General features: G+C 41.2%; 1 protein-coding gene across 1 annotated transcript in view; it reads right to left on the reverse strand.

The window, feature by feature from the left end:
* TBXAS1 (thromboxane A synthase 1) overlaps positions 1 to 17,363 on the reverse strand; it is a 237,160-nt gene that overhangs the window by 49,891 nt on the left and 169,906 nt on the right. Inside the window, exon 10 of the mRNA XM_086884738.1 lies at positions 15,713 to 16,027. Within this exon, the coding sequence (XP_086740864.1) occupies positions 15,713 to 16,027 (315 nt within the window). The remainder of the gene's footprint in view (positions 1 to 15,712; positions 16,028 to 17,363) is intronic.

A 17,363-nucleotide genomic window follows, 5' to 3' on the forward strand; every position in this document is an offset into this window, starting at 1 on the left:
CCTTCTTCTGTCCAACAGTGGTTATGAAGCTAGGTGGTGTGAGCAAAAAAAGAATAAAAAAATTGTCTCCATCTTTAATCTCTATCAGAAAAGCCTCATTTTGCATGGACTACTCTTCTTATGTCAAATTCAGTACACAGCATGATGAAAACATCCATGCTCTTCCCATTAGTACGGCAGGAAAACTTAATGGAGTGTGTTATGTTTTGCTTTGTCCTTCTCTTACCATTTTTTGAATTACTGGTTTTGCTTTGTGCTCCTAGCCAATATGGTAAGTATTGCTCCTTTTCTTCAAATAACTGGACTGTGAAAACAAAGAGGTGTGTCTCTGGAGCCTCATTCTTGGTTTCACTGAGGTCCTACCAGGGCAGCAGAGACAGGCCTTACCACAGTTGCAAGCCCTCTTTTGTTAACATAACAGCAGAAATGAGGTGATGATAATCCTGCTGCAGGTGAAGGATGAGGCTTGATGGTCCACTCCCATTACAGGAACAGGAAAGAGGGCATAAATGTAAACTGAGAATCTGGCTTTGCAGTTACCGTGGATACAGTTTGCAGGATTTATATTTTTAATTAGAGCAAAAGGTAGAAACCTCCACTGTCTAATGAAAACAATATGTTAAACAAGGTTTTGCCCAATATTTCTAGAACACCAGAACTTGCAACAATGGAACAAGAACAATTAAAAAGATTACTAAAGTATTTTGTTTTGCTTGTTCTTCTTGGGATCCTTCATTTTCAAGTCAGGAAAGACATTTTATGCCACCTAATTAAAACATCTGAGAGGGTTTTGGGTTTTTTTTTTGTTTGTTTGCTTTTTTAAACACATACACTAATTTATTAATACAAAGGAGTCCTGTGTCCTTGGTTGTACACAAGATTAGACTAAACAATTACATACCTCATAGACAATACCTCTTTTTCCCCCACTGCAGAGTGAAGAAGAGTATGCTTTGTAGGGACTACTCAAAACACTCTCAGAAACAGTTCGCATTTCTGTCCTTGCAGAGGGTGATGCCTGTACATCCTTCCATTTGTGCACACCAGTAGATCTGTTGACTTTTGTGTTTTGGATCTCTGATGAAAATCATTGCATTTTTATGTAAGTATATTTATATACTTAAATCTATGGGGGGAAACATCAGATGATCTTGCAAAGGATTTCTTGTGGGACATAAGTTAACCAGAACATGCAAATACTGTTCTGTGAGTTCTCTATTTCCCATGCCAAAACTTTTAAATTGTCTGTGCCTCCTGAAGACAGAGCACCATTAATATTACAGGACTTGTAGGTACTTTTAGAGGTTAGTATTTATGTACTGTTTAGATGTTAACAAATGAAAAGTGCTAAAATATCCCAGACTATTTAGAAAAGATATGGTATCTTTGCTCCTGCTGTAACAGGTCTGTTGTGCTCAAGTGGCACCGGGTTTCCAAACCTAAAGAAAGGAAAATCAGTCGTGTGACAGTTACTGTTCGGGTTAAACATTGTTGAAACCTGTAGGTAAAGCAACCACTTGGTTCTGTAATGGAGCTTATCTGCTCGTTATATTTATCCAGAGGGACAACTCAGGAGGATTACAGCCCCTGTGCAAAGCTGCAGGCGACTACTGCCGTACAAAATGATCGGCAAGGTTTTGTGCACATCACCTGTGGGCAGAGTGGTTTGTCAAGGCAGCGCTCTGCACAGAGCTGTGTGCTCAGGGAAGAAGTAAAGCAATCAGAAAAGGAAAACAAAGGAGAAAAGAAGCACCAGGCGCCGTCTCAGTACAGCAGACACGGTTTGGCGAGGGACTGCCACAGTCCAAGCTGCTCCACGGAGCAGTGAGCGCAGGAGCTCGCTGTCCTGCTGCTCAGTTCCTGCTGGGATGGGCAAAAGGAGACTGCGTACAGTCCTTGTAAATAAGTAGGGTCACTTCAAAGATATTTGGCTCTACGCCAAACAACCCAAAGGCCCTGAAATTTCAGCCAGCAGCTCAGCTCACCACAGGTGAGCAATGTAAACAGCCAGCAAATTATGACATGGAACAAAATCTGACAAATGTTGGCATCTTTCTCAGCTGACAACGTGGCCACATCCACAGGGGTGCACCTTTCAGTGTGGGAGTTCAAACACGCCTTTGGCAAGAGATTAAGCACGCCCAGTTTGCACCCAGGTTGTGCATTTTGTCTCGCATTGAGCTTGCTCAGGCAACAGGCAGTATTTTAGGTAACTACTACTTCTTGCTCCTCAAATTTCCATAGGAAATTGCTTGTAGTCATGACTTTCTTATTGCAGAAGGTTTCAAACACATACAGGAGTTTTAAAATAAAGAACTGTTGGGAGAAAGCCCCACAACACAACCTGTGACACTATCTGAAGACACCCGTGCAACTGGTGTCAAGCTGTACCACTTAAGGCATGTTTTCAGCACCCACCTAAGACAGCCTGGCAGTGCATATTTGTCACAGCCAGGGAGTAAAATGCTTTTAAACATCATCTTATTTCCCCAGTGAATGCTCCTCCCAGCAGGGATCTCTGCTAGCTGGTTTCTACTAAGCACATTGAGCAAGATCACTTCTAAATAATAACTTCTCTCAGAACCTGACTTCCTTGTCCTAAAGCCTGGTGGCAGGTATCTGAATGCTGGGATGCCAGCACCATAAAGTACCTACAGCTCAAAGCAAAACATGCTGGAACAGGATGTGATACCCTGGACCACCCCAGGGGTCTGGCAGAAAGCCAGACTTGGGATCAACACATCCAGAGACTTTGGTGGTGAAATCCAAGGAGTTTGAACATTTCTGGAACATCCATCACAAGAAAAGCTGGTTGTGAAGATGTACTTTTCTAGAGTGGAAGGGAGCAGTGTGAAGTTTGGAGAGTGCTGTAATTCAAGGAACTGCAAAAGAGTAACTGTGCTCTCATGGAAAAACAGTGGAAAAACTCACCTTTGGGTGAAGGGGCATTCATACAGCCTGGAAATTGTGCAGTGAAATTCAAGTAACCCCTTGTGACTACTCCCCCATCTCCCCTGATGCTGAAACAACATCAGATATATCTGCCAGTGGTACTTAAATGCTTGTGTTTTTCACATTAGAGAGGCAGGAGTTTTGGACCCCCTGATTCCTATACTTACATACCGTTGGAAATTAGCATAAACATCTCAGCTGGCTACCGATGTGATTAAGATGTGCCTCCACTTTGCAATTTTTTCTTTGAAACAAAGCAAAGGCTTTCATTTGTTAAGTGAAAATTCCCCAGTGGAAACCCCTCTCTCTTTCCCTCCCATTTCTGACCCCATATTGGGCACTTTAATCTAATTTTGGTTTGAGGTTTTAGAAGCTGAAGGCTGCTTCTGAAGATCACTGAGGGAAAAGAAATCACTGGGAGGAACACCACACTTTGAACTGAACGTCCCTGGCACAATGCATATTGGAAAAGGAAAGCACTAAGAACATTTCCCAATCAATGTAGCTGTATTTTTCACTACCAGTTAGAATAAATGGAAACCTATGGTAAATAATGCTGCTTTGTACAAGTCCAATTACCCTGAATGATAAATTGCCTAATTATTTCAGCTCTAGAATCTTACCCAAGTTCTTTATCCTTTTCTTTGTAGTCACTGTCTGCAGAACAAGAGCGTTTGACTGTTACTAATTAACAAGATAGAAAGATGCAGGACATTTAGTAAATTCACTTCTGTTTAAATCCATCTTACATTATTTTTCCCCACTAAAAGGAAAAAAAAATAATAATTTATTTAAAAGCTGCTCTGATGGAGGAAATTTTTCCCCATGACTACTCTATGATATTAAAACAGTCAGCTTTTGTTTTTTATGCTTTCTAGAATGCCAAAAGATTAAAGGCACAGCAAGGATAGATTAACACTTTGAAATTATCTGTAAAGTTTTCTACTTATCAGGCTATCAGATCTAAATTCATGACTGCACAAAATCGTCTTCCTATTGTATCCCGAGTGCACATGAACTTGAAACAAGTTTCAAAAAGCAAGAGCTTTTAAAAGTGTTTTGTTCCAGTTCACTATGCAATGACTTTTTGACATCATGTTTCTTCCTTTCTCCTTCATTTAGATCAACAACAGCAGCAAGGGACTGTGGATAATAGCCCCGTATTCACACCTTTTTCACTTCTCCGTTTTCTTTAAATTTAAAGTGTAGCTAGGAGCATTGAAAAAGATATTAAAGTTTATGCAAAACCTCAATTGAACCAGAAGATCAAAATAATCTTATTGTATAATCTTATTGTATTCCATCTTTAAACCTGATGATATGTAAAGCATTAAAAAACAAACAAAAACCCCTGCTTATTAACAGAGTCTTCCCTGAAATCCATTTTTAAAGATTTGCGTAAAAGCAGAATATTTTACATATAAAATAATACGAGTATTTTGTTGAATTCTGAAAGCACAGCTTCCATACAGGTGGAAAACATTGAGTCAACAGTGCCAAAGAGTGAATTGCTTACACAATATACCTTAATGTGCTATGCCTCAGTGACAGTCAGGGATGATAATTCTTTGGACTGAGAAAGTAATCGAGTTCTCAGTCTCACTACATCTGAGACCTGCCTAAGGATGGTAAGCATGCAAGCATCTATATATCTACTCAGTCTTGGTTAAAAACCCAACATTCCAGTCCATACAGGCAACTTCTGGGCATTTCTAGTGTAAAAGTTTGAAGTCTCCCCTGATCAAGACCCCAAATGCCTATCCCAGTGGCCACTGCAGCGGTGAAATTCCACTTCTGGCCAGACTGTTTGCATAGAAATCCTTGTGGGGCACTGACCAAAACATTCAAAACATGACCAGTTATACTGAGGTACAGGTGGACTTTGTTGCTTTAGAAGATTTGATTTTGGGAAAGTCCCATAATCTGTCTTACAAAACCCAGACATCAAGTTAGTTGGCAATAAGTAAGATTACAGCCATGGACTTCAGGAGAGCTAACTTCAGCCTCTTCAGGGATCTTCTTGGAAAAATCCCTTGGGAGCAGGCTCCACAGGGAAGAGGGGTTACAAGGATCCCTTCCTCCAGGCTCAAGAGAGATGCATCTGAATGAACAAGAAATTGAGAAAGAGACCTGCATGGATGAATAAAATCTCCTTTCATTACTCAAGTACGAGCAGAAAGCAGGAGATGCAGGGTCAGGCCGCTTAGAATGAATATAAAGAGGTTATTAGAGTAAGTAGAAATGTGAGAAGGAAGACCTTCTGAGGTCATCTGAGGGCAAGAATTAAATCTGGCCAAGAACATCAAGGACAACAAGAAAGGCTTTTTCAAATACATCAGTAACTAAAGGAAAACAAAGACAATGGGCAGAAATCGATGCACGAGAAATTCCACCTGAATTTGAGGATGAACTTTACTGTGCAGGTGACCAGGTACCAGAACAGACTGCACAGAGAGGGTGTGGAGTCTCCCTCACTGGAGATATTCAAAAACCATCTGGACACAATCCTGTGCCACATGCTCTAGGATGGCCCATCTAGGATGCTTGAACAGGAAGGCTGGACCAGAGCCCCCTCTGTGGTCCCTTCCAGCCTGACCCATTCAATAAATATTAGTGAAAAATTGTTCTCTGAGCCAGTAAAATATATTAATTGATTTGAAATGGAACAGTCTTCAGACAGGATGTGTTTTCTATGTTTCTTTGTGTTTTCCTGACTACTCCCTGTGCACTAGTCTTTCTATCTGGTAAAGTAAGGAAATGTTCACCCATATCACTGGAAGACCACTACATTTCTAGAGCAAGGGCACACCCAGAAATACCTCCTTTCTTTCCATGTTAAAAAAAAGCATAAGATGAATCAAGGCAAACAATACAAAAGCCATTTCATGCTGATTAAAAGTACCAAAATCATATTGTTAGAAATGTAAATTATTTAAATACATATGTTCTGCCAGAGTGGTAAAGAAGGGGAAAAAAAAAATAAAAGTAGAGAAGGTCACAAGAAGTTCAGTCTATCCAAAACTGCTTTACATAATCATGAAATGCAAACTAATTTCCACTCCTTCTGGCACCAGCTCATTCAGCCTTCCCTTTGAATGCTTATTGACAAATAAATGGACTGGTTACTTCCTATTAATGCTTCCTAATTTATGTACATACCTGGAGGAAAAATTCCATTTTGACCTCACATTCATATAAGCTAAGATCATTTTTAAGCTATGAATATGATGAATACAATTTTAATTTATTTTTGGTTGCTGCTGGGGATTTTCTGTTTCTTAATAAATTAGGCATGTGTTCTCCTCAGCTCAACTTTTGCACCTTATACATTTAATATGTGCAATTCAGGAGTCTGTGTGAAACTTTCAGATGAAAGACCTTCTTTTCTTCAGTCATTCTTCTCTCCCTCCTTCTCTCTCTCCTGCAAGCACAGGTGCACAAACAGGATTTGTTTTATCAACCGTTCCCCAATACTTCTCCTTTCTTCCTTTGCCCATAGAATCATAGAATGGTTTGGCTTTAAAAGGATCTTAAAGCTGATTCAATTCCAACCCCTCTGCCATCAGCAAGGATATCTTCCACTAGACCAGGCTGTTCAGAACTCCATTCAGCCTGGTCTTGAACGCTTTTCAGGGATGAGGCATCCGCAGCTCCTCTGGGCAACCCGTGCCAGTGCCTCACCACCCTCACAGTAAATAATCTCACCTAAACCTACCCTCTTTCACTTTAAAGCCATTGCCACTTGTCCTGTCACTACAGACCCTTGTAGAAGGTCTCATGGAAAGTCCTCATCATGAAAGTGGCACTTGTTTTCAGAAATCTCAAGAGTCACTACTGTCCTTAAAAGGAAAAATGCTGTTTAAGCAAGATTTACTCCTTGGTCTTGAAAGCCTCTCAGAAGCAGAGAGTTCAGTAGAGATTCCTGCAGCAGAGGAGGATGCCAGGGCTGGGCCAACACCTTCATGCTCTGAAGAATCTCCCTGTCAGTCTGGGGACACAGAGAGATCTCATCCCAAATGAATGTTAACTAACAAAGTTTGAAAATGCTTCTCTGTTTAGCTTAGTAGTTAATATTTCCCAGGAGACAAGTTCCTGCTTGATGAATGCAATTGGCTGCTAATGCTGAGACACAGTGTGGGGTCCTGACACAGATATCCAAAGCCACCCTCTCATTTGCATATTCTTTCAAGGGCCAGATGATTTAGTTTCTCTGTTTTTTTGCATTGAGGTTGTGCCTATTGCTGGCTGTTTTCTTTCTCTGCTAAGTATTTATCATACAGCAGTACATAACTTATGGAAACTTTTAACTGCCTAACTTCCATGAGGAAAAAAAAAAAATAGTATAATACCTGTTATTATTGGCATTATATACCAATAATAATTCTGGGCTTGACTCCTACTTCACATTGAAAGACTCCTGAGGGCTAGACAGGCTGCCACTCAAAGAACAGGCACTTACACCTGTGAAGGCATCCCCATTCCTGAGAAGTCATGGCATGTTCACCTCTTTTCCTACCATAGGTATCACTGGCTTGCCTGGTGAAAGTATGTCCCTCCCAAAGTCATGGAGAGGAGCAGTGGTGATATTTTCTGTGGCTTGGGCTTATCTCCTTGCTCCCTTCTACAAGGCTCAACTGCCTGGTGCAAAAACTGGATCTACCAATTCTACCTGGGACTTTGTTCCACCCTGCAAATGATGTTAACTATCTGCAGCTAAAAGGTTAACACTGATATGAATATAAAAATTGGACATTGCTTTGGTATTAATTTGGCTTGCTTTTTCCCTGGAGGAAGCTTGTTAATCACCATACACAGGAGCAGGTAGGATATGAATCCTGAAGAAAATTTAAACCAGTTTCTTGCTCAGCAGTTATATTTTTCCTTAAATTAAAAGCAAATATGCTCTTTTCTCCATAAAAACTTGAAATGTAAAGGGGGAGAGGAGGAGGAGAAGGAATAGAAATACATGGAAGATGCATTCTTCCCTTTACTTCCTCTTTAAACAAATCTGTCTAATTACATTTAAAGTGCTGCATTATTAACAACTTCACCATTAAATGTTCCATGTCACTAGAAAAATTTATTCTTTAACATGAACCCTGCAGCAGTGATAGTGGGTCAATTATTATGAGGATGGCAAAATACCAAGAAAATTCAGGGGTGAAAATGAATATCTGTCTAGCATACATTACCTGAAACTCAGTTTTGCTCAAAAATAGCAATAAGGCAGAGTCACTGAACAACATGTGACATTGCAAGCAAAAGACAAATTAGTCGTCATGGGCAAGAGACTGGTAGGCCTGAACAAATGGAAAAATAAAAGGGTTTTGTTTTTCTCTTTTCTTTTTATTTCTTTTACTTGGCTGAAAAGGAGTAAATGAACTCTGCAGTGTCAACAGCAACAAGTTCCTTGAAATAAAGACACATTAATCATCTCAACACCACCTCATTCCAGGCCACCTATTCTCAGCTGCAAAAAGGATTTTCCTAGAAAAGAAGTAAGGTTTGGAAAAGTCAACGAAGAAGTATAATGTCAAGATACAACTGGGATTTAAAATGTGGAATTTGTTCCTATGAGTTAACTGTAGACTTTTCAAAATAGCAAAGCCAAGCCATTCCTAAAAGATATCCTGACTTACCAATTGATTAACTGAACTCTTTGCATATCATAAATAAGCTGGCTCTCCAGAAAGTCTTTACTGTCTTTGAAAGTCTTTATCTCCTTTGCAGAGCAGGCATCTGTAAATACAGTGTAAGAACTACAAATGGCAAGCAAGAATTGCTCTCATGTGGATCCTGGCTGGTCACGCTCTCCCTGCCTGCTCATGCTTCAGCCAAAGGGTGACTGTGGCTGCCTACAAAGCATAGCTTCTGCAAAGCAGGAACAAGCAACAGGGAACTTCTAGACAGGCTTCCAGGCCAACGTCTCTGCCTGGTGCTGGGAGGGTGCCTGGGGTAGTAAGCCACCTGTGCTAAGAGATATCTGCAAAGGTTCGCGCAGTGAGAAAACTGAGCCCACGTTTTTCCACCTCGGTGCTTCCCCTCAGCATTTGAGCCTAGGAACAGGTTTGGGGCAAAGTGGAAAAACACTTTGCAAGCTTGGACTCGTGACTTCTCTTTATACAGCAGAGACACAAGATGGTAAAGAGACCAAAGCCCTGCATCTCAATGGTGCTTAAGTGGCTGAAATTCCAGAAGAGTTATAAGTCAAAATAACCTCTGCCCAAGAGAAGTGACTTTGGGTCTCTTGAGCCCAAAGCCTGCATTTCAAATCAGTATATTCTAGATACTTACAGCAAAGGAGAAATTCAGGGAAAGACTTATTGTCTTCTACCTTAGCTACCTTTGACCAGTATGTACAGAAGCACCATAGGACTGAGATAAATAACTGATTCCAGACACTGAGCAACTGCATGAAGAGCTGTAGAAATATAACCTAACAGTACTCAGTCTCTACGTGTTTAAAAGCATCTCTCTATTTGTTTAAAACAAAACTGATTGCTGACAGCTGACATTCATAACTGATGTGAGGCTCTGTAACACCTTCTTAAACAAATAGAGAAATCAAAGAGTGTCATTTCATTCAAGAGAATAAACAGCAACAAAACACATTATTGACTGTGCTCCCTGGTTCTGTATGTTTTGTGTGTGCGTGTATATGCATGTGTAACAGCAACTCTCTTCTGTAGACTTTTTTCTGCACACTATTTACAATTCAGTCTCCCTTGATAAATGTAAGGCTCCACCGTCAGCAGTATTTCCTTAGTAAAGCTTAGTCTCTGTAGTGGCAAGCTTCTGAGAGCACAGTGCCTTGAGATACCGCATGAAAGGCACCAAACTCATGCAAATTGTTGTAGTAATTCCCTGACAGTGACATCTCTCTGACTTTCACCTCTCATTTTCACTAATGCTCAAAGAAAATCGTCTGTGCTACCAAGGAGACTCTCTGCATAGACTGCTTAAAAATCTAAACTACTCAATCAGGCACAGAGACACCATAAAAATGGTCCTACCTCTCTCTGCTCTGCTCTAGAAATTTTATGGGAAGGGGAAATTTTGAAATGGCAAAATCTCTTTTCAATAAGCCATCTCCATCAGACTGCAGAGGTGTTAGTGAAGGAGCTTTTCAGTGTGAAGAACAGAATCATAAGCCAAGTGTAAAGTTTAGTATGATTCCACTCAAGTCAGTGATGACAACTGCCCCAGATGAGCAGCTGCCACACCCACTATATCAGATGAATTACCAAAATCATTAATCATAAATGAGGAATTTATGCATCAGTCCCGTTCAACCTGGGCTATTCACAACTCACCACACATAGCAGTTAAAAAGGAATTAAACAGTATTTTTTCATAAACAAAATTATGGATTGCAATGACTTTGGAGTAGCATCATTCAATATTTTTGACATGAAAGAATATAGATGAAACATTCTGATCAGCATTTTCAATTATACATATTGAAAATATTCCTGGGCCCTAAAGCTATACAAAACCAAGTATTTATAGGAACTAGAAGATGTCTTTATATCAAAGAAAAATCTCCAAGTCTCCATTTAAATAGGGAAGGAGTATGGCAGGACTTTGAAGTTTCTTTAAACTTCACAGTTGCTAGACAGAGGTGAAAATGTTGGTAAGTCACACCAGCATTGAATTGTTACTCTAGTACTTTGTGTGGATAGGAAATTTGATGGAGTAGAGACATGCTGTGTCTTAGCCTGCTCTTCATTCCTCTCACACTGATGTTTCTAAATGTCATATCAAGCAGTGATAAGTAAGAGTAGTACAAAGCTTTTTTAAAATAGAAGGGAAAACACAGGTAGTCTTGCAGTCTCCAATGAATACCTTATGGTAATAGCTGCTCTTTCATCCATTCATTTTTATTTACTTCTCCTGACTCCTGCGCTCTCCTTCACCTTTGTCAGGGCTCCTGAAAGTATTCCTGGGCATCAGCAGCAAGGACTAGTGAGCTGCTACTCTGTCCTTCACCAGACCTGAAGCCTCACATATCAGTGCAGCAACACATACCAGATTCTTTAATGGTGAATGCAACTTTTTCCTGTGGTACTTTTAGTAACAACAGGTGTTTATCGATATGAGCTAAAAATCCCCAAAACTTGCAGCATTAAGTCTGCCCGTTTGTTAATGCAGGGCTTGGTTGTCTATTACTGAGAATATGCAGTAAATTATTCCTGAAGGTGAAATTAGAATTCAGGGAGCTCTTGCTCCAGGCTTTTCTATGCTCTGCACCATCAAGTATGGATTTCTTTATTGCATTGAGACAGAGAAGATCATTCTCATACCTCTTTTGCTCTCCTTAGCTGCCCCAAGCATGCAAGCTTTCCCCCTGCCTCAAGAAAATTACCTAGTTTCACTGGTTTAACCTGATGTGTTTACTTTGCAACAGATCAGGAGTACATACCTACAGCCACTCACCACATTTCACCTCAGGGTAACAAATAACTTCTTATTTGTTAATAATAAGTTAGCTTGATCACCTATGTTTTTGCACTCTGTTTTGTGCCACTACTCTTCCTGTCTAAAATTATTCAGTCCAGTAAAACAACAACAAAAAAATAGTTTATAATTGTGAATGATTCAGGCTTGAGAGCAGGGAGAAGGAAGGGAGAGAGACACTTAAATGCTAAAATGGGAATAGAGGTAAAAACGAGAGGCCTCACATTAAGGGAATCCCCAGCATGAAGATGGAATTTCTCATGCCCTAAGCTCTGGGGCTTAGGACATAACACACAGAGAAGCTCACAGCACACAGTGGCACTCAGAAGCAAGTGTTTTTCTGCTCAAAAGGAACGTGTGCTCCAGGCTTGCTATGATTTTGCAAAGCACACACACACAAACAAAAAACGACTTGCTTTTACATTGATAAAATAATCAGTCACATGAGCAGAAACTGTTCCTAAATATGTCTTGTGAAGGGCTCTTTAAAAACTCTGCACAGGGATCATTTTTGACTGAAATGGAGAGGGTGAACACCATGGGTACATTCTTTCTCACTTGGTGAATGTGGATAAAAAACATCTCTTTCACAACTGTATAGCCTCTGACAGTTCAGGGTTAGCCGCAAATGCTGTAAAAATAATCTGGTCTTGAAATAGCAGCCTTTCTTTTTTTTTCCCACGCCCTCCTTTACTGGTATATACCAGGCTTGGTTCTCAGCTGATGCACATCACCATACCTGTACTAATACCAAACATGCACCAGTTTAACCCATCTGAGGATCTGACCCCTCTCTGCTGTCCCAGATCTGTGGTCTCTGCAGAAAGTAATATTATTTTATACAGACACAGCGGTAGGCGTCCTGCCCCCACTAGTTCATATTTAACTCCCTTTTCATCTTGTTTATTTTGCTTTCATGGAATCAAAGCAAGCTGCACACCCAGCAACAAGCTTGCAGCAAATAGGTGCATCTTATTTTTAGCAGATTGCCCTTCACAGAGCACACACTATACTCCCAAGGGATTTATGAAGAGGGTCAGGTCAAAGTCTCTATAATTTGAATTTTTATTTGTGTATTAGATGAATTATGCTTGTCTTTTCCACTACAGTTGGAGCACACACAGGGATTCAGAAGTAGTATAGGAAGATGCAGTGTATGGTGGCAAGTAGGCAAGTCAGTACTTTGTCTCTCTGCTTCCCCAGAGATTAAAAGCTCTGTACCCCCTTTCCCTACACTCTGATGACCCAGACAGAGGTGAGGGGGTAATGTCCTGCCCTCTACAATAACTGAGATTAGAGGCTTCTCCTACTTGCCAGACTCTAAAATGGGCCAGGTGCCTCTTCTCACTTTGAGGGAAAGAGACACCATGAAGCCTCTACACTGAGCTACCTATCAAGAAAAGACCTAAAAAGTCCTTTTTAGCAAGCAGATGAGGATGGTCCTGGAGGTACAAAGAAAAAGATGACAACCCATGACTCACTCAGACACTGTTTTCTGAGAACACTTGCCTGGAAGTGCCATCTCCACAGTGTATTCAGGTTGTGTGGTGGAAATGGGCAGTGAGATCTCCCAAGACAGCTCTGAAGAAAATTTGGCTGGACACAACAGAGGTGGACAGCATGGTCCTGTCTCTCCTCGGGGTATCTGACTCCCAGCACTGGACCAGACACTTCCAGCACCCAGCTTTGTATCTCTGCACCACACTGCAGGAGTCTGCACCATGCCTACCCAGGGATCTCTAGCACAGCAGTGCCTCCAGCTTTCTCCATCCTCTTCATGCTTTCCCAACACACCCACCATGCAAGACAGACAAATAAGGATCACATCAAAGGCAGGGGTGTCTTCAAGTACAACACCCAGAGCCACCAAAACACTGCTGTATGCCCAGATGGACCAACCTTGCTCCACTACTGACTATTACAAGGTCACCATGCTTTGTGTTTTTGACTGGTGTGCCAAAAAGCTGGAACTGTGCCTGTCATTTATAGCACCTTTTCTCAGATGGCTCTCACATGCCTTTATAAACTTTGGTAAATGAGTATATAAATCACTCTGTCCACCACCAAAGTACAATCATCTCTAGGATGATACACAGCAGCTGCTGTAAAAAATCAGAGTGCAGCTCCAAACCACAGATTAGGGCAATAAAACATGCAGCATCAGGCACCTGAAATGGTTGGAGGACAGAAGCAGGACGTGGTGGAGAGCATTTTGTATTTATAATTACCTGAGTATAAATTTGGCTGAAGGGGGTACTGTGCTTAATACTTGCATATCTGAAAATCAAAAGTCTTCCACCACATGTCGAAACAATCTGACTGTATCATTCCCCATATTTCGGCCCTCTAAAGCCCTTCCTTTCTGAAAATTACCTTGATAAGAGCAAAGCTGATGTGCTAAGTACAAGCAATAACCTAATCAAATTTCTTAGCAAGTGACTTGATAACTAACTGTGAGCCTGTAGCTTCTGTGTCCCCTCCCTTCCTCTTTCTTGCATGACAACTGAACACAGCATCTATATATACCCAGCTCCAAAATAGCTTCTGCTCCCATAACTTGCAAACCGTTCACATAGATCTCATTTTCTAGGCTAAAAGTAGTTAATTGCAGTCACTAAGGGGACTGAACTGCTACACTCTTTTCCTTATTCTGGGATGGGCTCCTTGAGCAGTGTATTGCCCCCTCCCACCCCCCTGCCAAATCATGAACTGTGTATAAAAGGAAATCTTTTGAAGGATGGGGCTGCACAGATCAGATCTACAAATTCCCTGTTATCAGGGGCTGCAGAAGAATTGTTATCCTTCTCTCCCTCTCTTCTCCTTGGCCATACAGCCATATAGGAACCATCTAAAGCTAAACCTGACAACTCATAAAGTACAGAGAAGTTATTTGAAAGGTACTTCCAATCATGGAACATGGCACAGCACGGTTTGGGATGAGGACACCATTTTGAGTTGAGGCACCCACACAGACTTTGTACAGAGCAGAAATTCATTTGAGTGCCAACTCTCTGCACTGACTTCTCTGCCACAAGTGTCCCCAGCTTCATAACCTCTCCTAGATAGTGCAAAAGCTGAAATTATTAGCAAAATATTCATAGAGAACCAAGAAAGTCAAGAATTAAGCATTTGAATTTGATCATTATTGAAACATTACTAATAGTGAGTGGCAGCTCAGTGAGACCATATACAAGCCAGGGTCCATTTTGTTCTCCAGCTTGAATCAGAATCACACCCACTGCAGTCCTCAAGTGCACAGCAAGGCCTCCTTTAACTGGAACTGGACCAGACCAACTGCTAAAGGAAATCTGGTACACACAGAGCTAGACTTTAACTAAGAATAAACCTCTGAGGTGCACAGAGTGTGTATCCAAGAGCCCCCACTACCAGCTGTGCTGGATGATGAATCTGTGCCTACATGAGCACACTACTTGTTCATGTAGACATGGCCATATGCATGGACACCCCATATGGAATATCCTTAAGGAACCACACTAATGACTGATTGAACTCTGATTTCTACACAATTTCACAGAAATGTTTACTATTTCACATCCCCATCTGTAGAGAGATATGAATGGCATCACACACCTATCCTATTGGATATCTCTTCCAGCAATTTCCCTTTGGTTTCCTAGGCTGCCAGCTTTCAGGAATTGATGAGGAAATTAACCATGTTTTCCTTGGGCCTGCATAGTAGTGGCTTCTGTGTGCAACTCTGCCCCCAGCATTACCCAGTAAACTGCCCATACTCCAGGCCAAGTTGCACCTTCACATCTTGGCAGGCCTTAAAAAAGTCAGCTGAACTCACCAGACAAGAGGGCACAATTAGGCCTGCCACATATGAATGAAACAAGTAAATAACTCCAGCTCCCAGAAACAAAAATGCCCTTGGCAAATGCAGATAGTAAAAGAGAAGTAATTTGAACACAGTATAAGAGAATTAGATACCATGATTTTTTTTAAGCTTACACATATATTCTGCTGCTAAATATAAAAAAAAGAAAAAAAAGATTTAAAACAAAACTTTGAAGTTTATTATTTGCAAGAACACTATTTATGTTACTATAAAGATTAGCAAATAAAATTGACCACAAAAACAATAGAAGCATTTGTACAAGAGGAAAAAATAGAAATATGCAATTTTAAAGCCTGACAATAGCTGGTTGATTGCAATAATGTAATGTTTTTTTTAAGGTTAAGCATTCCCTATGACACCAAGTTTCTACGCCATCTCTCATGTTAATCCATTTACATTGCCTTGTTCCCTGCACAAAGCCCCAGACCAGCATATCATACTCACATGTTTTGCGAAGAACTCATCGACCTCCCAAAGCACCTTCTCCTGGCATTCTGGGTTGGTGGCCAGCAAGTAGGTGGTGAAGGACAGCGTGCTCGTGGTGGTCTCATACCCAGCGATCAGGAACAGGAAAGCCTGGCCTGCTATCTCATCCTCTGTTAGCATCTTCTGAGCCTTTTCAGATGGGGCCGTGCCAGCCGGAGGCGCTTCATCCTGTCTGAGAGCGGCAGATGGGCCGGGCACATCCCAGCACCCGGCTGCCAGGGAGTCGGCTGAGTCGCAGGCGTCGAGCATCCACTGGAGAAAATCTCTGCGCCTCTGCAGAACACAGCAGGACAGGGAACATGAAGGATGGGTCACAGAGCAATGTCTTCCATGGGGGATGGAAGCAGAGAGCTTCATCCTATTTATAGTGCATGCTTGGCTTCCACAGAATGGCCACCAGCATTTCACCAAAAGAGGAGGCTTCTATAAATCAGCTGGAAATGCCACAACTAACAGCCTGTCATTGCTTTCTTCCCAGTGAGATGAGACTGATCTCCCCCAATTCACAACAGGTACGCTATGTATCCTTCACAGAGGATCGCTAATGGCCAGCTCTACACAGAGCTTATTTTATTCTTAGGCTGAATTCTTGGCACTTGCTGGGAATCAGGGGATTGACACAGACACTGTACATGCAGGCCCCATGTGCCCCTGCCAGATGGAGGCAGCACAAATCATGCTTGGAGGAGTTGCTCCATCTTCTTGGAAGCACCATCCTCGTTTGCTCATATGGTCCAAGGCATGGAACTCACCATCTAAGTTCAGGGTTGCATCTACAATACTTTCTGTACCAGCTTAGCGTGACAGGGCTGAAATCTAATCTCAGTAAATTGGGACATCTTTTCATGAGAAAGTACAGTTATGAACACTTGTACCAAGATAGCCTCTTTTTTTAACAATTTTTAAAAAATGTATTTGTAGAACCATATTAAAACAGTAAGCATTCCCCTACGACAAAGCTTGTTTGGGTGGTTTGCCTTTGCAAAATGCCCACTGAATAATTCTAGTGTTATGAGAACCGCTTTTTTACACTAGTTTCTGACACAAAAGCTCTAATAAGCAAACCTATGGCCAGGAGTGAGCTGACTCCAAACCAGGGCAGACAGCAAGCTTGATTAGGCTTTGAAATATAGCCCAAAAGGTTTGAATTGACTTTTGCGAGTGGGCATAATAGAATTGTGCTGAACCTAAGCCATAAGGCTGTGTGATTGATTTTCAATTCCTCAAATACCAACAGAATACATGATAGCTCAAGGACTTAGAAGTGACTGCGGTGCCAGAACATGACAACATGTGCAGTGGGATGGACAAAAGAAGGGACCAAGCTTTCCTTCAAAAGATAAGAATATGCTGTAAACTGTATTTATCTGTTAAAAAACCCCAAAACATTTGAATGATTTCTTGGATCTGATGATTGATAGATAAAGTAGAAAAAAGAAGGGCCAGAGAAAAGGACAGGCAAACAAAATAAGAGTAAGGAAGAACTAATTAATTATAAATGTCAAACGACTTAATCAGATTATTTATTTTTCACATGACATGGGAAAAGAGAGCAGTGAGACAAGAAAACCGAAGAAATACTCAGTGTCCTGTGCTTAGCTCTGCTGCC

This window comes from Cyanistes caeruleus, chromosome 4, assembly GCF_971803275.1.
Source record: "Cyanistes caeruleus chromosome 4, bCyaCae1.hap1.1, whole genome shotgun sequence".
NCBI lineage: Eukaryota > Metazoa > Chordata > Aves > Passeriformes > Paridae > Cyanistes > Cyanistes caeruleus.